Source organism: Astatotilapia calliptera, chromosome 9, assembly GCF_900246225.1.
Source record: "Astatotilapia calliptera chromosome 9, fAstCal1.2, whole genome shotgun sequence".
NCBI classification, from domain to species: domain Eukaryota; kingdom Metazoa; phylum Chordata; class Actinopteri; order Cichliformes; family Cichlidae; genus Astatotilapia; species Astatotilapia calliptera.
Window position 1 is genome coordinate 9,212,931 of NC_039310.1, and position 25,522 is coordinate 9,238,452.

The 25,522-nt window shown below is 41.7% G+C and overlaps 1 protein-coding gene and 1 long non-coding RNA gene across 4 annotated transcripts; both read right to left on the bottom strand.

Moving 5' to 3' along the window:
• Window positions 1-3,635: 3,635 nt before the first annotated feature.
• Window positions 3,636-10,891, bottom strand: LOC113028765 (uncharacterized). Its single transcript, XR_003273275.1, has 3 exons — window positions 10,838-10,891; window positions 5,523-5,527; window positions 3,636-3,651 (listed from the first exon to the last, which is right to left on the bottom strand). It is a non-coding gene; the product is annotated as an uncharacterized LOC113028765 (long non-coding RNA).
• Window positions 4,214-5,830, bottom strand: LOC113028759 (leucine-rich repeat-containing protein 31-like). 3 transcript variants are annotated; one of them, XR_003273271.1, is made up of 3 exons: window positions 5,429-5,830; window positions 5,099-5,289; window positions 4,214-4,825 (listed from the first exon to the last, which is right to left on the bottom strand). XR_003273271.1 is itself a non-coding variant. In XM_026179183.1 (3 exons), exons 1-3 carry the CDS (start codon window positions 5,484-5,486, stop codon window positions 4,437-4,439), a joined length of 603 nt encoding a protein of 200 aa, XP_026034968.1. In that variant the 5' UTR covers window positions 5,487-5,817; the 3' UTR covers window positions 4,214-4,436. The 3 variants fall into 3 exon arrangements, 2 of the variants coding, with proteins under 2 accessions (XP_026034968.1, XP_026034967.1); XM_026179183.1 differs by having other exon boundaries at window positions 5,099-5,254; window positions 5,429-5,817; XM_026179182.1 differs by lacking the exon at window positions 5,429-5,830 and having other exon boundaries at window positions 4,214-4,901; window positions 5,099-5,391.
• Window positions 10,892-25,522: the final 14,631 nt, after the last annotated feature.

A 25,522-nucleotide genomic window follows, 5' to 3' on the forward strand; every position in this document is an offset into this window, starting at 1 on the left:
TTGTTCATAACAGCAACCAAGAAAAGGGCAGAGCACAAAAAGACAGGTGGTGGTCCTGCACCCCCTCGTCAACAAGTTGGTTAAGTAAATAATACCCTCACGGGAAAATCGATATCTCTCTATGAGCACACTGTCGCGCTGAGCTAAAGGATCCTGTCTATCCCGCAATATACGCTGGATTCTGAGGACTCTCCTTATCAATCTTGCACCTTCCGCAATGGGCTGCTCGCGTAAACGGACAGGACATGGCTGTGACAGACTTCCCAAATCCACCTTCGCTTTTATAGCCGTGGTCTCTCATCTTGATTACACGAAGTAATTTACAATTACTACTCTGAAATATGAATTACATCTGTAATAATCACATACATGTAATAGAATGATTAATGGTACATTTCCCTTTTTTAGGAAATGACCTGTATGTATCTGTGTGAAATCAATAAATGGATCAAGTGCTGCATTATCTTTAGTTACATTGGTGTTATTTATTTATGCTGAAACAGTGGTGGAATATCGCTGTTGCTTTCGTATACATGAAGCGGACATACCTGCGTGGCCGCGATCTAATCCTGTTTACATAAAGTAAACCTGCTCCCGAAATCGCCAACAATCTAATCCAGCTAACTTACTTAGCGAGGTACGAAGAACAGGCCCCAGAGCTAGAATTTGGCTGCTTAATAATAATAATAATAATAATAATAATAATGGATTGGATTTATATAGCGCTTTTCAAGGCACCCAAAGCGCTTTACAATACCACTATTCATTCACTCTCACACACTGGTGGAGGCAGCTACAGTTGTAGCCACAGCTGCCCTGGGGCAGACTGACAGAGGCGAGGCTGCCATATCGCGCCATCCGGCCCCTCTGGCCAACACCAGTAGGCAAGTAGGGTAAAGTGTCTTGCCCAAGGACACAACGACCAGGACAGAGAGCCCAGGGATCGAACTGGCGACCTTCCGGTTAGCAGATGCGATTTCCAACCCCCTGAGCCACGGTCGCCCCCAGCTTAATCTTTATTTCACTTCCTGGATGCTGTTTCTGTTTTTCATCAGGGTCGTTCTCATGCTTTCTATTCTGATGTAAAGTAACTGGAGGAAAGCAGCTCCCCAGAACAACGATTTGTCTCCAGACATTGGCCACCTCCACCATAGCAGATAACCAGGAGTGCTCCAAGGATCAGGAAACACTGGGGACTTGAAAAAAATGCTAAAATTATTTCAGAGTAAAGTTCATATAAAATGACAAACACTGTGTGCTTCCTAGTCAGTGAGGTTTAAATTTGATCCCTCTTTGTTTATTGTATGTTGTATGTTTATTATTAAACATACTTGACCAATGTACGGTGCAGTTAAATGACATATCAGACAAAAAAACATTGAATCAACACGAATCACTTATTTATATTGGTTATTATCAGTAATAATGGAAAAATAAAGGTGTGTTTGGTGTCACAGGTGATTGGCAGTCAGAGATGAGTCTGACAAAGAAGCAGAAAAACATTTCAATGAGCCATGAATAAAATCCGTTCTTTAAAAAGGATTTTAAAAAAAGCATCTTTGAAAGTGTATTTAAACTGTTCCTTCCACTAGACGTGCATGTAACTACAGATGCATGTAACTAGAGTAACATGTAACTAGAGGTGCATGTAACTAGAGGTGCATGTAACTACAGATGCATGTATATCAAATCTTACATTGTAATGTTAAAACCAAAACCTTTTCCTAACACAGAATGTATTTTAAGTGGTAGTGCTAGTCTTTTAAGCAGAAGCATATTAAAAGCAGTCATACCAAATACTGACTTTCAAGCTTTTTAAAATTGTATAAGCTTGGTTTTTAGTCTTTATACTATATTGCATGCATGTTCCCATGTTATAATAAATTAATCTTAGGTTCCTCTTGTTCCGTAACTCACGGCTTTTGTCACTACAGGAGCAAAGGGGTGTAACCCAGCTGATACCTCGGTGCTCTGATGACACCAACAGAAGTCACTCAGCCCCCGTAAACAGAGAAACCACACAGTTTATCCCTGTGGAAAGAAAATTACCACCATGAAGCAGCCAAAAAGACGACAACAAAGTTACAGTGGGGACAGACCCTTTAGCTGATCAGTGTGGGAAGTCTTTTAATCAAATTAGTCACTTAAAAACACATCAGCTCATCCATGCTGGAGTTAGACCACTCAGCTGTGGCGAGTGTGGAAAGTCTCAGACTGTGACAAGCGAATCCCCTACACGACCACATAGTTCGCTCTTTCTAACAGTTCTTTATCCGGTTGCTCGTTCGTACAATACTCGGTTGCTTTTCAGCTGCAACCCCACACGCAACAACAACCTCAGGTCCCGACACGTCTTATGCAGGGGAGGCGTGATGAACTGATGGAGCTGCAGTCTGTCAGCCTCCCCTGCAGCTGCGCCACAAACCAGTCCCCGCTGCACAGACCCTATCTGGGAAACTGGTTCCAGAGCCTGAGCATTGTGTTGAAGCAAGCTACATCAAGACTGTCCTACCCCCCTCCCTGGATCCCTTCCAGTTTGCGTATCGGCCCAATCGCTCAACCGATGATGCCATCTCCACTGCACTCCACTCAGCACTCACACACCTGGACAAAAAAGATTCATATGTTCGAATGCTGTTCATAGACTTCAGTTCAGCATTCAACACTATAATCCCCCAACAGCTCACTCAAAAACTGGTCCAGCTGGGGCTCAACACCTCACTGTGCAACTGGCTGTTGGATTTCCTCACCGGAAGACCTCAAGCAGTACGGGTCGGCAGTAATACATCCAGCACCATCATTTTAAACACGGGGGCCCCGCAGGGATGTGTGCTGAGCCCCCTCCTCTTCACTCTGCTGACCCATGACTGCACTCCATCACACAGCTCCAACCTCTTCATCAAGTTTGCGGACGACACAATGGTGGTGGGTCTCATTAGCAACAGGGATGAGACCGACTACAGAAGTGAGGTGAGACGCCTGGCCACGTGGTGTGCTGACAACAATCTCTCTCTGAATGTGGAGAAGACGAAGGAGATTGTTGTGGACTTCAGGAGAATGCACACCCAACATGCTCCTCTGACCATTGACGGAGCGTCTGTGGAGAGAGTGAGCAGCACCAAGTTCTTGGGTGTGCACATCACAGAGGACCTCTCCTGGACGTACAACACCACAGCACTGGCCAAGAAATCACAGCAGCGTCTCTTCTTTCTCCGCAAACTAAGAAGAGCAGGAGCTCCAGCCCCCATCATGTACACTTTCTACAGAGGCACCATCGAGAGCATCCTGTCGAGCTGCATCACTGTGTGGTTTGGAGCCTGCAATGCGTCCTGCCATAGAACCCTCCAACGCATAGTGAGAGCTGCAGAGAGGATCATTGGTGTCTCTCTCCCCTCCCTCCAGGACATTTACAGCACCCGTCTCACTAAAAAAGCCCTTTGCATAGCGGCTGATCCCACGCACCCAATGCAAAGCTTCTTCAAGCTGCTGCCGTCAGGGAGGAGACTGCGGAGTCTCCAGGCCAGGACCAGCAGACTGAAGGACAGCTTCATCCATCAGGCTGTCAGGAAGCTAAACTCCCTCCCGATTCTGCCCCCCTCTCCCCTCTTCTCCACCACGGTCTCACTGAACTCTGTCACACACACACACACACTCACTCTCTGACGCACTCACTGGCCTGCACCAGTCACTTTGTGGAGCATTGGACTGCCATTACCTCATAAGACTTTGCTGTTACACTATCTCTTACCGTACACTACTAAATCTCCATTGCACTATTTGCCTATTTTGCACCACTATGCCCTCTTACTTGAATATTGTATATTGTATATTGCATAGCTTTTTTTTGTTATACGTAAAATTGTATTGTATTTATTTAAATTTTTACTTTTTAATTATTTTATTTGCATTTTTCTAATCACTAGGGTTTGAGAGTAACGCAATTTCTATTCTGTGTATGTCCTGTACATGTGGCAGAATTGACAAATAAAGGTGACTTGACTTGACTTGACTTGACATTGTATCTAATCAGTGTCTCTGATTCTGTTCCCATGTCCCGATTGTAATCAAACTGCAACGAAAAGCATTAAACCGTCTGTCAGCTGAGTTGTTGTGGCATGAATGTTCATCATGAATTGTTGAAAAATTGTAGCAACAAAGTCTTTTAAGTATTTTTGTAATGGCTGAACGCAGTTTTTGCACAATTGAAAACGAGTGGGAGATGTAACAAAGGTGAATCTTTATTTAGGCTGTTGTCTGACTGCAGAATTACAAAGTCCAAGTGCAGAATGATAAAGTTCATGAGATTAAAAAGCAAATTAATTCCACTGTCCTTCATAAACTGAAGACCTGATTGCGCTTTTCTTCCCTAGTGCTCTTTTGAAATCTCTCTGTGATGATTTGTAATTTGAGATCAGATAACTCAGGCTTTCTGCTCCCTACTCCTCAGGCTGACTCTCTTCTAGGCTCTCCTGACTGTTCCCTTTACATGCTGATGATGTGTCTTGTAAATCTGGATCCCTTTCCAGCAGGACGCTCCTCTTTTTCAGACAGTACCTGAGCTGCTCTCTCTCCTGACAGTCAGCTGTCCACCTCTGCATGGCCAGTCGAGCCAGCGCCGAAATTTGAGGCAGAGCTCGGAGCAGAGCGGGCAGCCAGGCTGAGCACGGAGCAGAGGTTGAAGGTCGCAAACTGACATCCACGTCTTCCAGAGAGCCCAGACCTCCTGCTGCAAACAGACTGCACCAACCGTTGTCTCCCACCAAGCTGTTGTAGGACAGATCCAGTGCACGGAGTGAGGAGAGACAGCCCCGTCTGCACACGGCAGCTGCACAGAGGAAGAGGACCCATTGATAACTGATCACTTTATGCCTGTTCACTTTACTGTTTTGTTCACAATGTTTCTGATGGAGACAAAAATAACACCGAATAGTTTCATTGTTTTGTTTTATACGACAGCTACAGATGCTGGCAGCATGAAATAAATGAAAGAAATATCAATTTCCTTCAGGCTTTACTTGTCTTAATATACATTTATGCAGCCTAATGATCCACTACAGACCAAAAAAGAAAAAGTATAATGTCATTGTGTGTTAGTTACCCAGATGTTGCATGTCATCAGTGGTGAGCTCGCAGCTGCAAAGACGGAGCTCGCTGACGACTGATGGCTGCAGAGCATCCAGCAGGAGCGCCAAGTGACCGCCAACCACTTTACACCAGGAAATATCCACCGTGCGCAGATAGGACACCGCCAGGGCTGATGCATAAACACAAAGTTTTCACCATTTCAGGCTAGAGGGTGGAAGAGGTATTCAGGGAGAATGACTTGAAGGAAAACTTCTATAAATAAACAAGTGTGTGTGTGTGTGTGTGTGTGTGTGTGTGTGTGTGTGTGTGTGTGTGTGTGTGTGTGTGTGTGTGTGTGTGTTACCCAGAGCAGTGAAGGACTCGTTGCTCATGTAGCAGCTGTTGAATGGCAGCCTCCTCATTTGTGTCACAGGGAGGGCGGAGACCAGCAGGTGGACCACACCTCCCACTTCCTTATTGGATGACACATCAAGCTCGGTCAGTGCAGTGAGAGAGGGCAGCACCTGGACTGAAAAACAACGAGTCACATGACTGCTGCAGCGAGCATGCGATTAGTGTCCGGCGTGTGAGATTGGTAGCAACTGACTCAGAGCCTCTAGATCATCTCGCGTGAGGCAACACAGGTGGAGGTCGAGTCTCTCCAGGTGTGTGACGTGAGCCAGGTGAAAGGTGAGGCGGCTCAGTCCACCAGCTAGAAGTTTGTTACAGGACAGGTGCAGCTCTCCCACAGAGGGGAGGCAACGGAGTGAACCACCTGCAGGACAACCAGAGGTGTGGGTGTTTTTTAATTTACCCCTCCGAGACTCTTATAGGACATAAAACAAAAGTAGCAATAAAAAGGAAAAATCCAGAGCATCAAGGCTCTCAGGCGTTAGACCGCAGGCCTGCAGTCGAAGCGTGGTGAGGGAGGTGGCGTGAGAGAGAGAGCTGACCAATTCCCTGAAGCCACCAGTGTCCACTTCCTGTGTGAGCTGAGCATTACAAGAGACGTCCAGCACACAGAGTCTGGGCAGTGTAGCCACCATTCCCCCTGAGAGATTTATGAACAGAAAAACCTCATCCATACACATGTATCAACAAAGAGACAGCAAAAAAACAGATAAGAACATAATAAAACACCAACTGACAGCCCTGTTAAAATGGATCCAAACTGCTGCTCCTTATGTTCTCTTCTATAATATAACTATACTATACATCTAACTAATAATGAGGTCGGTGTAGGCAAACTAATCTTCAGCCCGCTTTAGACACTCAGATTCAGTCTTTTTACCCTTGAGCCTTTATCATCTCACAGAGAGAGGATATTCCTTATATGGTCATCGTTGCCTCATAAAGTAAACAGAGTTCAGATAAATTAGCTAAAGCTATCCTCTCAAGACAGAATTTTTTTCTGTGAGTTAGTTTGAAATTTCTCTGTGAGCCAGTAAATCAAAATGAATGATCAAAGCTGTAAAACTGAGGGCTTATGCGCAGTGGATGAACCAATCCACCCATCAACTCATTCCAGGAGATTTCCATCTCTTCCACCTGGGGGAGGAACTGCAGCAACGTTGCTGAGAAGAAACGGCAAGAAAAACATCTGTCTGCCTTTCTGCCAGCTGACGTCTTACAACGAAGTCACATTACTTTATTCAGACTTAATTTTAGATGCTCCGCCTCTTGAAATGAAGCTGCATCAACTAACTGTCTGCTGGGCTCCGTTGTGTTTGTGCCTTTGGGAGTATTTTTAATGCAGTTATCTGACAGATACCATGTCTGTCTTGTGTGACAGGTATGTGCGTTTTTGTACCAAGCTCCAGCAGCTCTGTAGCCGTCAGATCACAGTGAGCCAAACTGAGGCTCTTGCTGTCGGCTTTCTTCCCGAGTCTCTTCAGGAAAACACACACTCGACCCCAGCCGACGTCCCGCTCACTCTCTGCTGACGCTGCAAAGCCTGAAACACACGATACACACCCACAGGGCTTAGCGTGTCACTGTAAACTGATTTTCCACAGTAACCTCTATTTTCTTGAGCTCTGTATTTTGTTTCTGAACCTCTGATTTTACGCACCTTTTTAAAAAAATTAATAAAGCTTCTAGTCCTCTCATCAGATGTTGTTACAGTCTGGCCCCAGATCTAAGAATAATGAAGTCAACACAGCAGTGTTAAAAACTGCTGGTTTGGGGACTCCAGTGAACCACAGTGGAAGAGTTGGAAGAGACATGAATCTTCCCAGCAGTGGCCAGACTACTGAAATTACTCCAAGAGCACATCAAGGACTCATCTAGGATGTCACAAAAGAACTGCAGGCATCACTTAAGGTCAGAGTTCACGATTCAACAATAAGAAAGTGACTGCTGACCAACAAAACATCTGGATGATCCCCAGACTGACCAGATGTAACAGGTTTAAGTCCAGTTACATCAGGTTTAAAACGAATACAACATTTTTCAATCAAACATGGAGGTAGTGTGATGGGTTGGGGCTGCGTTGCTGCTTCAGGTCCTGGACGACTTGATGTAAATGAACCGTGAATTCTGATCTGTACCAGAAAATCCTGAAGGAGAATGTCCGACCATCAGTTCATACACTGAAGCTCAAGATCACTTGGGTTATACAGCTGGATGATGAGCCCACCTGAGAATTTCTCAAAAAACAGAATGAAAGTTTTGGACTGGCTTTGGAGTCCAGACTAAAGTCCAATGGAGATGCTGTTTATGCTGAAAAACCCTCCAATGTGACAGAATTCACACAATTCTGCGAAAAGGAGTGGGGCCAAAATTCCTCCCCAGTGATGTGTAACATTTGTTTTTATTTATTATTGATGCATGAACCTTCCCCCCCAAGGTTGGCACAACCAGTTTTGAGGCTTAAGGGGCGATGACTTTCACACAGGGCCAGGTCGGTTTGGGTAGCTTTTTCTCTTTATCAATGAAACCATCATTTGAAAACTGTGTTTTGTATTTTCTTGGATTAACTTTGACAAATATTAGAATTTGTTTGTTGATTTGAAACATGTGCATGTGGGAAATACTGAAACAAAATGCAAACTTGAATGAAAACGTGCTAACATTTTTTACACAATTCAAAGCATCTTGAATCAAGCAGAGCATCGGCACGTTCTGGTTGTTCGCGCTCACCTCGTATTCGTTCTTGTTGCGCATGTGTTTGATGATGTAGTTCGCTCCGTCCACAGCTGGCTTCATTTCAGAGTACAGCTGATCCGTCACACCTCCATCATCCTGGGGTTTCACCACTACACACACACAAACACACGCCTCGATTTAAACATCCTCTCTGCAGGTTTTACTGCAGAGTCCACTGATCACGTATACGACCAAACAGCTGGCCCCAGCAGCATCAGACTCCAACACAAAGATGCAAAACTACGTGTAATACTGATGTGCTAAAGCCTGGTGACGAAGGCCACATCACTACATCTGATTCTGATTTCCTGTCACAATAACGCAGCATCTTATAAACACACTCAGGTGACGGTGCGTACATGCTGCATGGGTGACTCGAGTGGTGAAGCCGTGTCTCTCCGATTGTTTCTCAAACATCAGCTCGCTGCGAGACTTGACGGTGTAGTACTCGTCCGCTTTGGCGATGTAACCCACTGAACTGTTAAAATCTTACTTCTTACATACAGGTGTATCCATAAATCTGCTCCTTCATATTTGTGTGACCTGCTCCATATCACCACTGTTTCCCGCCTTCTCAGATCATCATCTGCTATTCATCTTACTGCTCCATCCTCACACCTTAGTACTCTGGGGAACAGAGCTTTCAGTCGCTCTGCTCCTCGGCTCTGGAGCTCTCTTCCTCCTCCTTCCTCCTGTTGACTCCCTCTCCGTATTTAAGTCACAGCTCAAAACACATCTGTTTAAACTGGCTTATTCGCTTTAATGCTGATTTTATCTGTTGTCAAGCTCTGTTTTGTAATTTTAACTTATTTTATGTATTTTATGACTACTGTTCCTTTTATAAATTTTTGGTTTTTGTAAGGTGACCTTGGGTTTCTGAAAGGCGCCCTCAAATAAAATGCATTATTATTATTATAAATAAGTTCTAAATAAATAAATCAGTAAGTAAATAAATAAGTTTTTAAAACGTGCAACAGATATTTAAAATAAATGCACAGAAATATTCTTTGGCTGCTGCTTAAAATGTGTAATATGTTTGTGCATTGAATGGTATATTTTATAAATTCATTTCACCTGGACAGGATGTACATCACATGTTGTAGGCTTCATGTGTGTGTGTGTGTGTGTGTGTGTGTGTGTGCAGGTTGAGGACGACCACACAGTTTAAAACGACCACAGTAACCAGTACGACTGTATTTATTTTTCCCTCTTTGATCTATTATTTCTTTCTTTTTTAAATTAAATATACACATTATTTTCTCAATTTTCATTTCTTGTTATTTGTCAGCGAGTGTTTACAGACTGGGAATTTTAAAAAACAGCAGTCCATATTTGGAGAATCTTCACCCCAAACAGGAAAACTGTAATTCTGGGCATCAGACTGGCTCCAAAGCAAACAGCTGTGCTACACTTTACTGAACAAATGATGCGCTTCCAGTATGCAGACTCTTTCTCCAAGTTCTCATTATTACTTCAGTCCCGTTTGAAGGCTTCTGTCCTGCAGTCCATTCCTCTCATGACTCTCTCCTTTGAGGCTACAATTCCCAACTGTTGGACGTCACAAGAGAGATACTCCCATACGGTTTATGACAAAATTTGATCCGATTTGATTGATGGCCCTAATCATGACCTTTTGACCTCCCCCCCCCCCCCCCCCCCCCGGAAGTGTGTAATTTGATCCCCTAAGCGTGACGAATTGCATCCGGAGAAGGGAGGGGGGAAACCCCCGGAAGCGCGGCACCTGTTGTTGGGAAAAAAAAGAAAAAAGTTTTTAGAGGGAGGGAGGGTCTGCGGCATGGGAGGAGAATAAAAGCAGAGAGGAGGAGTCCGTCACAATTTCTAAGGCACAGACACAAGATGGATCCTTTCATTCTGCAGCCCAGCAGCGCCCCTGTGTACTTGGACGGCGAAGAAATCTGCTCCCCCCTAAAGAAGGCTTTGAATATGACATATTCAAATACAGCATATTTACTATGGAAGGCCTCGATCCGGACCTTATGACCCTACCGGAAATACTCCGGAAGTGTCTAGTCATTTTCAGACCTGATGCATCATGTTCCCTAAGCATGAGGGGAGGGGTATGGTTGCTGGGGGGAGATCAGAGAGGGTTCCTGAAGCACAGCGGTGATGCAGCAGTTGATTTTGTGCTGTATAGAGAGACAGAGCGGCGGTTAGTTTTCCGCAAACTCATAGTTTGAATTCTGTTTCGATATTATGACAATTTTCTCTGTATTTATTTATTTTATTTTATTTTTTTTACAATAGCGGATGTAATTTTACTTTCACAAGCTGCACCGGCGCTTGTAATGGGAAAAAAGAGTGACTTCCTATTGCCTGTAGAGAACCGTTTCTTTCAATAGTATTTTATTTTCCTATAATACAGACTCAGTAAAAAAAAAAACCTTTAAGATGATCAGCCTAGCAACAAATTGCATTTTTAGGCTACACCATAGCTTGTGATGAAAAGAAGAACTTTCTATCCGCTTGTAACCTACAGGCTGCCTACCCCGTATGTGTAAAAATGAATAAATACCCCTTAGTGAATACTACTTTTCCTTTTGAGAGTCCCTTTTACAAGGGACTGAAAAACAAACCATAATTGCCGTGACAGGCGATCTTGTTTCACACACCGCGGGTCAAGGAGGAGTGAGACAGCAGATATCAGTTTTTTCTCAATGCTTATAACGCGCCCCCCCAAAAAAATATTATTATTATTGAAACATCTATATGAGGTAGGTTTTGCGCAGCCTGCTCCTTGTCAGACCAAAGTAGAGAGTTTTTTTCTTCATTACTTTTACAATGGGTTTTCTCAATAGACAGAAAATGAAAATGAGGAGTCAACAGCCGATATTATCATTGCTTGTAACCCAGTAAATAATTTCGTACATCTCCACATAAAATAAGCCTTAGTGGAAAAAAGCTCATATTCGAATAAGATTATTAAAGCACCCCCCTCTGTGGGAAAGAGTTTTTTTCTCAGAGTCGACCATGAGGCGAGTTTTGTCAACAGCAAGAACAAGGGCAGACAACTGTTGCCCATAAAGTAAAACAAATATCCGCCTCTAAGTCGTATTTTACCGTTGCAGAATGTGGAAAACAGACAGCCCTCACAGGAGGCACCCAGGGGCCCACCTCACACACCATAGTTAAAATATTTAAATTTCAACTAAATTTGTAGTAATGATCGGATTTCCTCACTTATCTACACCACACTCCTTGTCCTTGATTTCTTATCGTTTCTTATCGTTCCTCTGTCCCTTAATAGAAACCACATATATAGAAACTATCCTCCCTTTCAGTTGTCTTTTGCACTTCCGTGTCGCAAAGCAGTTACTGTAGGTTATTTTCTGCTTATGCATTAATGTAATTAATTAACTTATTTATCCTTAAGTAAGGTAATGACTTGAGTTCTAATGCTTTTTGTCTCTTGAGTTAGCTGTCAATGTGGGATTTTTTTCCCCTTTTGTTCAGTTAAAGCTGCCTTTCATTCTTCAACACAGCTTAAACTCTAATAGGTAAGCTTTCTTGTAATTTCTTAGTTCTGCAGGCTTCTTGAAAGACATCCGAGACTCTTCTTTGGATGCTGGCTGCCTTTTGTTTTGTTTTCTGTCAAGATGATCCCACACTGCTTCGATTATCTTGAGGTTCGAACCCTGGAGAGATCAATCCATGACTGATGCGTTGTTTCATCCAGGCATACTTTGACTACATTGGCAGTATGTTTGCGATCATTGTCGTACTGAAAAATGAAGTTGCTGCCAATCAGACACTACGTGGTATTACATGGTCGATCAAAATCTGGTGGAACTTTTCTACATTCATAATTTGATTAATTTGGATAAGAGCTCCAACAACACTGGCTGAAATCCAGCCTCAAAGCACGGTAGAGTATCCACGCTGTGTTAAAGACGGCTATAGACATTCACTGTTGTATCTCTCTTCGGACCTCTTCCATGCATATTTCAAATTTGGATTCATTACTCCATAAGACATATTACAGCTGATTTCTTTTTCCAGTCAATTTCTTGTGTAATTTGGCACACCTCAGCCTTATTTTTCTCTGTTCTCCTTCCTTAAGAATGGCTTATTAACAGCCACCCTTCCAACTCAGATAACTTTTGATGAGGTTTCATGAAATGTTTACAGCACTTGAGTTACTCGCCACGGCCATCCTAAATGCTAAGAATACTAAACTTTAATTCTAAATTACGTAATTAACGTTAACCAGAAAAAACAAGCCAAAGTCGAAATGTTGCTGAGCTGACCTGTGGTATGCTATGTCTTCTAAAGCACGTATAATGTAAACAGAACTGGTCTTTGCACAGAAGCCTGTGGAGCTTCATAATTAACCTCAGTGTGTGAAGAGGACTCTCCATTTAATAATAGCTGTAATAAAATGTTATGGCCGACGGTGTTAAACGCTGCACTTGGGTCTAGCAGTGAAGATTTCAACTTTTCAATATGAATGAAGGCTGAAAACTGATTAGATTAATGTCTGATGATCTTTTCTGTGCTTCTTCAAGTTTGTAACACCAAACATATTAAAGGATGATGTAAGGCTCACAGGAAGAGTTTAATTAGACACACATTTACTATTTTTCTTTATACTCTTTCTTTCTTGACATGTTTAATATGATTACTATCAGAGGAGAAAATGAACCTTGTGTAGTCTAAAAACTTTTTTATTTAATCAAACTGTAATGTTGTTGAACTCTGACGGACGTGTCTTTTAATCTTGTCAACAAATCCTTAATCATCTAAATCTGCCATTTATCATCTTGTAAAATGTTCCCTCTGCTTCTGTTGCACATCTCCCCGGACACTCTCTGCTTCACCAGCCCTGTGCAGCTGGTTCAACCCCTGCCTGCCTCCTTAAACTGGGGTGTTTAAATCTCTTTACCTCTGTTGTGAACTTCACACAAAGTTTGTGGTAACAAAATCAAACTGACGAGGATCTCGTTTGAAAAACACACACACTCATGAGACAAAATAAAAACAGACTGCTCAAAGCAAAAGCAGAGCCCTCACAGCTGGTAGTACAAACACAGTGACAACATGCGTATTAGATACCCTCAGTGCCAAAAGCATAAATATGAAAAAATGTGATCACCAAGAATATCCTAAAAATGGCATTGTGTTACAGTAAAAAAAAAAAAGAAGTAGCCAAATTATCATCTGAAAATGTTGAATTTTAGTAAAAACAATGCTCTGTAGTTTGATACTGTCGTTACAGACAAAGCAGATGTTTAAAGCCTTCGGACGCTCATTTGAAACGCATTCATTCTCCTTATCAGCTGGAAACATTAAAGCCGTAAAATGACTTTTTCAAACGGATAAAAACTATTGAACAGCAGCAATGTTGAGCCTGTTCCAAAATTTGAATGTACATGTGTTGAAGGTGCGGGTCTTGTTGAATTATTAAACATACTTTCTTTAATTTTTCGAGCCACAAAAACAACAACTTTTAATTTTCTTCTACTTGAGTATCGGCCTCGGGTAGCTCTACTTATCATTGCTCAGTCAGTTGTCTGTTTGTGCTACTTTTTTTCAAGGAGCACTGGATTATTGGTAAGGGTGACTTTATGTGTTTAGTTACTTAAGTGGAAGTACTGCAGAAAGTTTTACCTTACATACATAGATCTACCAGTACAGCTTCTGAGGTATCTGTTTACAAAATGTTATAATCTATTCAAAGGTTCTTTGCAACTTTACATTGATAAACATTATCCTTAACACATTTGGCCCACATAAAGTACTATGGCCATCACACGGTCATTTAGAATTGTTTAAATAACTCGTGTCTTAAGTCCTTCCATCAAACAGAAAATAATTTAAAAAAAAAGGTTCACTTTTACATCACAAAATGTTAGAAATATAAGCCGTAAAAATCTAGTGTGTGTGAGGCTGTGTAAGTAAAGCTTGCCCTTCACACCTGCGTGTAATAAACCATTTGTTGGGGGTTGTGGATTTGGCACCTCAGCATTGTGAAAGTGGGGAAACATGTTTCTGACTGTGCATAAGATTCCTCCTTACAACTTAGAATCTCAGTTCTAAATGAAATTCAGATGTTTTTTTAAGTATGGCTAATGTATTATTTGACTTCTAAGGCACACACACACACACACACACACACACACACACACACACACACACACACACACACACACACACACACACACACACACACACACACACAAGAACAACACAGAGAAGAAGAAGAGGGGGTAGTTTTACTACACATCATAAAAACGCAATCATTCATCTTCCAACTGTATCTTTCTGTTCTGGCTTTAGAATCATAGGTTGTTTACTGAACCGTACTTTGGGAGTCATACTGTTGTGATACTGGGGAGAAAAGGGTAAGGTTTAAACCATTACACAGAAAACTTGAATAACCTAAAGAGTGTGTGAGACCGCTAGCTGTGTTGTTCAGCAATAAACTCATCTACAAATGTGTTAGTAAAGAGCGACTTGTACTTCTGTCCCATTAAGCAACGGTTTAACAAATTTCACTGCAAACTATAAAAGGAATCTGGATTTAAATAGAACATAGTAGTGATGGATTAAGTGCAGGAAACACTAGTATAAGGTGTCTATTGAACAAATCTCCTTCAGCGTTCAAAATGACCAAAGTGAGGACCACAGGCGTTTCTCTCGGTTGGTTGTGTTTAGGGAAAAAGCAGCTAAATACACTGAGACTGCTCCGCATTGTTAGCGAGTTAACTCTGGATATCTGTAGGTTTTGTCAAACTTGGAGTGAACAAAAGCAGAAAAACAGTAAAAGATGCAGACGGTGAAAGTCTGGTTTATTTCATGAACACAATGAAACATTTTACAGTCCACAGAGCAAAGTAGCATACATGATAAATAGATACACATAACATGAGAAGTAAAACTCGTCGTCTTACCACATGTTATATTCAGTAAACTTAAAATAACCACAGAAATTAGAGTTTAGTGTTTTAAGTCATCTATTAAAAAACATGAGTCAACATTACTGAAGTGACGCTTTAACGATGCGTCTTATCACCGTGTTTATGATGATAAAACATGTTCTCTCGTTAGTAGATGTCTGCGCTGTCACTTGTCATGAAAATGTCCAGAGCCAGGGTTCCTCTTTAATTACCATTGATCGTTAATAGGGTCACAAAAGATTTGTCACATTATCCCCATAAACAAAATGCTTTTATAGAAATCAATGTGATACAAATATTTAGATTCTTGATTCATAATGTGCAAGAACTCAAAATCTTTAGAGGTTCATATTTATAAAGTATCGCAAATAATACATTTATACCATTGTATGAGCTACACTTCTTGTAAAAACTGATTGAAAAAAGCTCCTGTCGTGACCTTCCTTCTGTGAGGACACACACACACACACAGAGAGAGAGAGGGGGAGATCATTAGGATTGGAGGCGTTTTTGGATTTTCACTTATTGTCGGCTTTACAGTCACATAAAATTCATTCCAATTTTTTTGCCTTTGCTTCAATTAAGGTGTTTCTTTAAATCTACAGCAGCTTCCTTTTCAAAAAGTTTACTGACATAGTAAGGAAGTAGCTAGGGAACTCAGTAAGTATGAGCAACAACAGCTTAGGGACTGTTTCTACAATAAAGAGGAATTCATCATCATCCGCAGTTCATCAAAAAAAAAAAAAAAAAAAAGTGCCATTAAAAACAATTCAGCAGATCCTCAAAGTATGGATACAATCTGTTTTCAGCTGTAGAGGTACGCTTCATGTACTTATCAACATGCAGTTTAGAGGCTTGCATTAGAGTGCTTTGGTACTTGGGCCTCTTTTATTTAGCACGGTTATACCATTGTGTATTTAGCTATATAAATATGCTCAAGAGTCTATTGTATGTTTGTCATGCAATTAAAAATTCAAAAATATAATTTTTAAATCAGTAACTTTGCAAATTTAGAGGAAATGTTTTTGGATAACAAATGTGTCACATTTTCAACAGGGTTTGAATAATCAGCGTTAACACAGAGACATTTATGCGCTGGGTATAACAGACATCCTTACCTTGGAGCAGAGAAACACGGTGTATTGTTGCTTTTCTCTATTGTATAAGCAGCGCCCGACTGTCAGAAACGCTCTGTGTGGGTAGCAAAGTCGGATCCAACGCACATCCAGGAATCCGTGTGAAAGAAAGGTCTCGCTGCAGCTAGGCTCTCAGGATAGTCAGGCTTTTATTTATATTTGCATTCTGGTGCGTTAAAGCAGCCTCTGTGTCCCGCTTGGATCCTCATTCCGAAAATTCAGATATTTAAATAAAATGGCGAATTGGTGAGAATTGATGAGGAGCCACTTAGATCCGTAAAATGAGGTTTGATTAAATTAAACTCTTATGAACAGCTATGAACTCTACCTCTCTGCTGATGTGTTCCAAACAAACGATGTTTTCTACACGTCCAAACTGTGTGCTAACTACCTCACACAGCTGTGTCTGGGATCCGAAAAAATAAAAAGTTAAAACGCTATACCTTGCGGCAGTTGTGAAGTGCTGAGGAAACTACTGTGTGTCTGATGGGGTGTTTTTATATAGGTGGACTTGGTTTCAGTTGGCCTCTGACATGATAAGATAAAATAAAGGAAACTGTTTGTAATGGAACTACAGTGCTGGGATGCTCTTGATAAGGCAGCCTCTTTTATTGTTTTATGACTTGTTTTGCTGACTGTTGGGGGCCTAACTGTAACCAACTCTGTCTAACTGTTGCAGAGTTAAGAATCTGTAGTTTTTAGAAGTAACACAAGAAAAGTTTATTTCTAAAGGAATACCTGTTGTTTGTGGTGCTCTATTTAAAACTATTAGTGTCATGAACCGAAGTTCAGCGCACAAGCTGGACCCAGAAGCAGAGCCAACACACACAGGAGTACGAGAAAATAAACTTTATTTTAACTGAAGGTGTCCCGGGAGGGTAGAAGGAAAACACGCGTGAAACTCGAGAAACCAAGGGACCGGGAGATGAGTCGCGCAGGAACGCCGAAAACGGGACTGTGGGAGGCTGCAACAGAAAAAGGACAAGAATTATTGGGGCGCGGGGAAATAGCAGCATACGTGGGGGAAGAGTATGAGTCTTACGGTGACAGCGGGGCCGTGGGAGCCGGAGGGAGGGGTCAGGGTCCGCGCTAAATTTGCAAAGTTACTGATTTAAAAATTATATTTTTGAATTTTTAATTGCATGACAAACATACAATAGACTCTTGAGCATATTTATATACACTCAACAAAAATATAAACGCAACACCTTTGTTACTGCTCCCATTCCCCATGGGATGGACGTAGAGACCTAAAATTCATTCCAGATACACAATATAACCATCCCTCCCAAACAGTGGTCACAAATCAGTCCAAATGTGTGGTAGTGGGCACATCTGCTATATTGAGATAATCCATCCCACCTCACAGGTGTGCCACATCAGGATGCTGATCTGACATCATGAGTAGTGCACAGGTGTACCTCAGACTGCCCAAAACAAAAGGCTGGGAGACACAGCACAAAACTGAAAACACTGACATAAGACACAGACCTTCAAAGTAAAACAGGAAACCCACAGACTGAACTCGGTACAGACAGAGAAAAGAGGGAACGCATGGGCAGACACTAAGCAGAGGGAGCACAGAACCAAAACCCTAAGAACTAAAAAGTCTAAACCCAAACATTTAATCAAAATAAACTGGAACACAAGATCACAATAATAATAAACACAAAACCCTGGGTCAAATGACCCAGAACCATGACAGAAAAGTACAATGGAAAATTACAATAAAATAATATGTTTCATTTATAAGCCAGTGGCACAACAACCCAGGTCCCTTGGCACGATTTACCCCAACCCCACCAAAAAAGGCATCATCCAGCAGTTTTGAGCTAACATCATGCTAGGTGTATAGACTCATAGTTTAGACACCAAAGCAAACATTTGTGAAATGTTTTTGAACGTAAATATGCTTAATTCTCATGCAATGAGGCTCTCCTCTTTGCAGGATGAATAAAATTCAGATCAATTCTATAAACTTCATTGATCCCGAAGGTTGGCCCCAAAGGAAATTGGGTTAAGGCTGCCTGCCTTATGCCAGCGCCATCTTACCCTTCCGACCATACATACATTACGCAAACATCACATGGGGAAGACAGGTCAGAGAGGTATAACAACGGAAAATGCACAACATGAGGAAAGACGAGGAGAGAAAAGAGCTCCCCCCAGAATAATACTCAATACGGGGGGGGGTGTTTTGGTTAGTGCGAACAAACTGCATCCAGTTTTACAGTTGGTCTAATGTCCGTCACTGGTCACCAGGACTCTCAATTTCCATTTCAGAGCCATGAGCTTCTCCAAGATCTTAGATCCATATTGCGTTAAATAAACACAGTCTGAGTACAGAATTTACAACTTCTTCTTGACGAGAAACCTGGGCTTGGGAGAGCCCGATTGTCCTGCTGAGATGTTTGCTGCTGGATACTCGATGGTGGGTTGCGTCGTGTGTCTGGCGACACTCTCGATGGAGGACATTGCATGACATTTACCAATTCGGAACCACGATAACAGAGTTCTGGCTGATTGGAGCTGGTTCAGACCTGGCTTATTGAAGAACAAGAAGCGGATAAAGCTGTTCAAAATCCCATAAGGCTGGCCGACATGATAGACGATGGGTCTATCATCGGCTTCTCATCGTGAAGAAGTTGTCAATTTCGTTAAGGGACCAGTTGGTCAAATCCATAATTCTTCTTTAAATTTTTAGAGAACAAGTCTGGGAGACTCTCTGAGGGTTAGAGAGAGGCGAGACTATACAAAAGACATGAGAAGCCAAGCAGGAAAGATAAGGGAGAGGGAGAAGGAGAAAATGCGACCGCTTCCATCAAGAGCCAAGAAAGACTGAAAATCGTTGACTCTTCAAGAATGTGGGGTGACAGACCAATTTCTTCTATGGTTCCCTAGAAACAAGGGGTGGCACAACTTACCCATTGGCACTTTCCCCTTGTGGAGGAATTTTTCAATCATTCCTGAGCTTCCACAGATTTAAAGATATCATGTTCCAATTTTATGTTATTGTAAATACTAATAACAGCTTGAGATGATTTAATTTATGTGTCAGGTTCAGGTCAGGTTCAAGGTGACCTTTATTGTTAGTGCCAAAGGTTAAAGCTGACAATGAAAAAAAATTTCAAGAAACCATGTCAAGTACCGTACTTTCACGACCATAAGGCGCACTTAAAAGTCTTAGATTTTCTTCAAAAAGTACGGTGCGCCCTATAGCGCGGTGCGCCCTGTGTGTTGTAAGGAGGACGTAGTAGAGAACACCATGAGAACGCTAAAGGGTGAAGTGTGGGCGTTGATCGTATATACCGGACAATCGCACATACCTGTCTAAAAGGACAGGTATGTGCATTATGTGGAACATCGTTGTTTTAACAACCCTGAAAATGGCAAAGAGACACGCTTATGAAGCACAGTTTAAACTGAAGGCCATCAGCTATGCGGAGGAACATGGAAATCGAGCAGCCGCGAGAGAATTTAAGATTAACGAATCGATGGTTCGCAAATGGAGGAAGCTAGAAAACAAGCTCCGGCAGGTCAAGAAAACGCAGCTGAGTTTCCGCGGACATAAGGCGAGGTGGCCCGAGTTGGAGGAAAGACTCGAGCGGTGGATCATCGAGCAAAGAGCGAGCGGGAGAAGCGTTTCGACGGTCACCATTCGGCTAAAAGCAGTTTCACTAGCTGAAGAGATGAACATTGAACATTTCCAAGGAGGTCCGTCTTGGTGCTTTCGTTTTATGAAACGGTGCCATTTTTCCATCCGGACCAGGACTACGGTAGCGCAGCAACTTCCAGCGGATTATAAGGAAAAGCTGGCCATCTTCCGCTCCTACTGCAGCAAACACATCGCCGACAAACACATCCAGCCCAGCCACATCACAAACATGGACGAGGTCCTGCTCACTTTTGACATCCCGGTGAGTCACACTGTGGAGAAGAAGGGGACCAGCACGGTAGCGATACGCACAACGGGGTATGAAAAGTCTTCTTTTACTGTTGTGCTTGGCTGCCATGCTAATGGACAGAAACTGCCGCCTATGGTGATTTTTAAGCGAAAGACTTTGCCTAAAGAGAAGTTTCCAGCAGGAATCATCATTAAGGCAAATGAAAAGGGCTGGATGGATGAGGAAATGATGAAAGAGTGGCTGAGGGAGGTGTATGTAAGGAGACCAGGTGGTTTTTTCCACGCATCACCATCGCTCTTAATCTGTGACTCTATGCGTGCCCATCTCACAGCCGATGTGAAAAAACTAGTGAAACAAATGAACTGTGAGCTTGCTGTCATTCCGGGAGGCCTGACAAAGGAACTCCAACCGCTGGACATCGGTGTGAACCGCCCGTTCAAAGTAAGGCTGCGAGCGGCCTGGGAACGATGGATGACCGATGGAGACCACAGTTCCACCAAGAGTGGAAGGCAGCGCCGGGCGAGTTACGCCACAATTTGCCAATGGATTGTAGATGCTTGGGCTAACATGTCTGCTGGCACTGTTGTTCGAGCTTTCGCAAAAGCCGGCATCATTTCCGAGGAGCCGCACGGCACGGAAAGTGACTCTGACAGTGAAGAAAGTGAACCTGGCATGTTTGATGGAGATTTAGCGCAGCTGTTCAATTCAGACAGAGGATGAGGACTTCGATGGGTTTGATTGATGATAAAAATGTGAGTACCAAACTTTGTTTTGCTCCTGCTTTATTTTTAAATACGCACACTTGTATGCTTGTGTGTTGTTGATGATGACGATTACTGGTAATAAAAATGTGAGTACCGAACTCAGGTTTGCTCCCGCTTTATTTTTAAATACGCATACGGTACTTGTATACGCCCTATGATCCAGTGCGCCTTATGTGTGTGTTAAATACTGTAATGGCACACATAACTGAGACTGCGCCTTTTAGTACAGTGCGTCTTATGGTCGTGAAAATACGGTAATATATAAGGGGCACTGAGAGAGCTGTGCAACACAGTATTTATTTTTTCAATATGATGCCGTTCAACATCACAATGATGCCAATAGGTTTTGCAAAAACACACCTCGTGATCTTAAAATCTCAAGTTTCTACAGCTTATAGAAGTCACAGATTTCAGCCAATCCTCCTCCAATCCTGTGGGTAAAAATGATAAAAGACATCATTTTAATATATAGCACTTCAGTCATAGGTCACATATCAGATGTTGGCTTTATAAAGCAGGCTAATGTCAGCATAAAGTAATAAAAGCATGCTGACGTTAGCATGTTGTGATAAAAACACCATAAAACATCTTTTACATAAGTTTTAGTATAGCCCTTGCTATGGACTTGCTAACAACTTTGTTTCTTCTGTACATCACACATGTTGGCCAAGCTAGTTAGCCAGAGAAAACTACTGTGTTATAATGATAAATCACTGAAGTTTGTTTATTTACTAATGCTAGTTGTAGTTCCACACACATCGCAGATCGTAACTGATCTCAGATCTGTGAAAGCAGAGCAAGGGCAGCATGACTTTACTGTGAAAGACCAGCAGTTTATCCATCATGTGAATGCCCAAACTACCAGGAAAAGCTGCTAGCCTCTGCAGTCACAAGATTGCAGTAATGTAAAGGATGGACACAGAAAGAACAGAAATTAAGTCAGTTATGTTGCTCAACATCACTAGCCACAAACGTCAGTATATACACACACTCATATTTACAAATACACAGCCAAGTAGTTTCACTGTGTAACTTTTAACCACTAGCTTCCACTTTCCTGGAGCCAAACCATCTTCTCTTTATTAACTTTGTCTGGGAAATCAAAACTGTTTGTCTTAACTTCTTTGCCCAGAGACAGAGACAACACGTTATCTAACCCTTTAAGAATTAAACATGGTGTTGTTTAAGTCATGAGTGTGTAAGATGACATTTACATTTACAAATAAAATATTAGAGCTTTGAGAGTTTTTACCCATCAAATGAATAAAACATGTCTCCAAGTCTCAAGAAGCCTGGAAGGAGAACAAACCTCTAAAATTATCTCAAACACACAGTATTCACAGGGTTTTTTTTATGTAATATAACTGCTGAACATGTTTGTGGTGCTTTGACTGTAACTGGGCGAGCTAAATACAAGATTGCTATCTGTTAAAACCAGGCTGTAATAGGCAGCAAACTGTCAGCTAAAAAGAGTCATAGTCAGGCTTACTAATTATGATTTAGTGACAAAGAGTTTGTTGTGTTTCTGTGCATGACTAAATCCATTTAAACTTTTAAAACACTGAAATTTATCAAAATTAAAATAAAACAAGTGATCTTTTTAATCAGAGGAAAGTAAGGCAACCTTATTTCCAATTTAGGAGGCTGTGTAAAATTGAAATAAGCATAATGCCGTGAATCAAGTCATTCCAATACTATAGTTTTTGAAATGCATGAGTTGCATTACTATAGTTTCTCCAGTGAGCAGTGGCTGTAATCAAAACCAGAAAACCTCCAAAGACAAGTGCACAGGAGCCACTGATTAGCTGCCTGACTCATAAGTGTGCACATAGATACAAGGAAACAGTGGAAGACAAGGACAAACAGCAAGATGAGACAGATGGAGGAAATGAGAGGGAACGCAGAGGGAACTAAGCACTCCACAAATCATCAGTAAGGGAAACTAGCAAAAAATGTAGACTCAGCATTTTAAAGAATAAAATCGAGGAAAAAATTCACAGAGCCAAACTGAATATAAGAAAAATAAGACATCTAAACTTTAAAACACTCAAGGAACTAAACTAAGGTAACACACCTTAACTATAGTAAAGTAGAGGTTATAGTCCACACTGCTCACGGACCCCGAGTCCCCGGAACCGGGTCCGTGACACTTTTCATTTTTTAAGCGAACAAAAAGTCAAACTGTACATATGTTTTCACCAGGGGGAGTAGCAATAATAATGGCCCATTTATTTACCGTTTGCTATATTTATGTACTGTTTTAGTTTAGTCAATACATCTGCATTTTGTCATGACTGATCAGCCAGGAGGAAAAAACTGAAGGTTAACAAAATGCGAGCCGTTTGTTAGGCTAAATACCACAACAGAAAAACAAGGCAGAAAAACAGTTTTACACACAGGGCATTAAGTTCATTCAAGGAAATTGTGATGATTCTGGAAATGGCCTCATACAGGGAATTCCAACTTGTGGATGTTGGTACCATTAGTTTGCTGCGGCTGACTTCCTCCACCTGTTCAGAGGCTAATGTCGACTTGTTCTAGTCCAAAGAGGAGAACATTTTGCAATGCTACTCCTATATACAGCCTTGGTGTCTGCATAGGAATTTAGACGTTTATCAACATCGAAATCTGAAATCAAGTTAATTGTGTGTGATGCACATCTGCAGTGTGGAGGGAGGCTAAACTGTGCATCACCAGATGCGGTTGAAAGAGCTTCTATGACATCAGTAAAGGTCAGTTCCTCGTCATCACCTTCTTCATTTCACCCCCATAAAACATTTATTATTTACATAGGTATACATGTGAACAAAGAATACTGTGTGTGTGTGTGTGTGTGTGTGTGTGTGTGTATGTGTGTGTGTGTGTGTGTGTGTGTGTGTGTGTGTGTGTGTGTGTGAGGTCAAGGTGTGACCCTGTGAAGACTCCCCAAACGCTGGTGCCAGGAGCGGGTCCATCTGAACAAAAGGCTCTTATACTTAAACAGATATACGTGTGTTTGCTAAACCATATATCAGCAAGAGAAGATACGACCTCTCCTAGGAGGTGTGATCTACGCCAGAACACTCTGTAGAGGGAGTGAACGCACTCCCCCTTCATGCTACACAGAGTTGTTACAGACCTCCTAGGATGAGACATTCTTTCAATCTACAAATGATTATACACCTCTAAGCATATGTGGTTAAATATTTCTAAATACAAATGACAATAACAAAATCTAAACCCATCAGAATACATTTAAAGATAGCTATCAGCTATCTTTTTGTGATAGTTCACATAGGTCATATCAAGAAAAAAAATGTTCATTTCCACCTAATTTACTTACTTTGCAGTTCCCATATCCACGCATGCAAAATCACATAATTGCACTGTGAAACTTGCAACACACTAGCTTCTCCTTTCCTGCCACCAAACCACCTCCTGTCTGTCAAATGTCTGTGGAAAATCAAAACTATCTTTGATTTCTTTAAGAATTAGAAAATGTTGTTTGCTTTACTTATAAGTGGGTAGGATGACATTTGCAGATAAAATTTTGGGTTTTTACCTACCTAATGATTAAAAAAAGGGTCCAAATCTCAAGATGCTTTTTTTTTCACTAGTGTCAATTTATTGATGCAGAATAATTGCTAGACAAGGCAAGCAGTGATTATGACTTTTAGTTTTTGACAAGACAAGCTGAAATAGTAGTAAAATATTTTGAAAACACTTCAGTACACTTAAAAGTGTAAAAAGAAATGTTCCCCGTCAGTGTTCTATGGATCAGTGTTACTGCTGCAGATGATTAGAGCTCTATAGTCGTGTGTGAGATGTTCAGTTTTGCTTCCTTTGTCTGGTCAGCCAGGTTATGTTCCCTAACTGTGTTTCCCAGGTGTATCCGCTCTGTGCCAATTCCCTATTGCATATATATTGTCTGCGTCTCCCTCTGTTCTTTTCTCCCCCTTTGTGGAAGTGGTGTCTGTCTGTTTGTCTGTTTCTGCCCTGCTTAGTTTTTGTATTTTCCTTTTTCTTTTTTTCCAACATTAAAACTGTGATTTTTACATCTCTCATTTCCTCTCACTTGACCTTCCTGTCCCGTCTCCAGTTTGTTCAAAATATTGCTCCTCACAGACACCCCAAAAAGAGATCATATTACAGCTGTTTTAACTTCTCTCCAGTGGTTGCCAGTTAGTTTTACAATCACTTTCAAGTTTCTCCTGTTTGTCTACAAAACCCGTCATGGTTTGGCTGCTTTCTACATCTTTGGCCACTTGCAGCCCTGTTCAGCTTCCAGGTCCCTCTGATCAGCTGAGCAGATGCTTCTGACTGTTCTCTGCTCTGTATTTAAAGTCAAAGAGACCTGCATTCTTGTGGTTGTCCCTGACCTGTGGAAGAGCATTGCCCTCATAGTCAAATGTGCTCCCTCCACTGAGTCATTTAAAACTAGACTCAAAACGTATTTCCCGCTGGCATTTGAGTCTGTCTGATTTGTTCATGTGTTTGTGTCATGTGTATGTTTAGCACCTACTATGTATTTTACTTGTTTTTTAAATCTATTCTTGTTTCCTTCTTGTTTTGTTTTGTTCATTTTGCTTTTTGTACGGTGCCTGAAAAAGAGA

Coding starts and splice junctions, on each gene's coding strand:
- LOC113028759 (XM_026179182.1), bottom strand. CDS start 5,263: ATGCATCAGCCCTGGCGGTGTCCTATCTGCGCACGGTGGATATTTCCT. Junction 4,902..5,098: donor TGATGACATGCAACATCTGG/GTAACTAACACA, acceptor TGTCTCCATCAG/AAACATTGTGAACAAAACAG.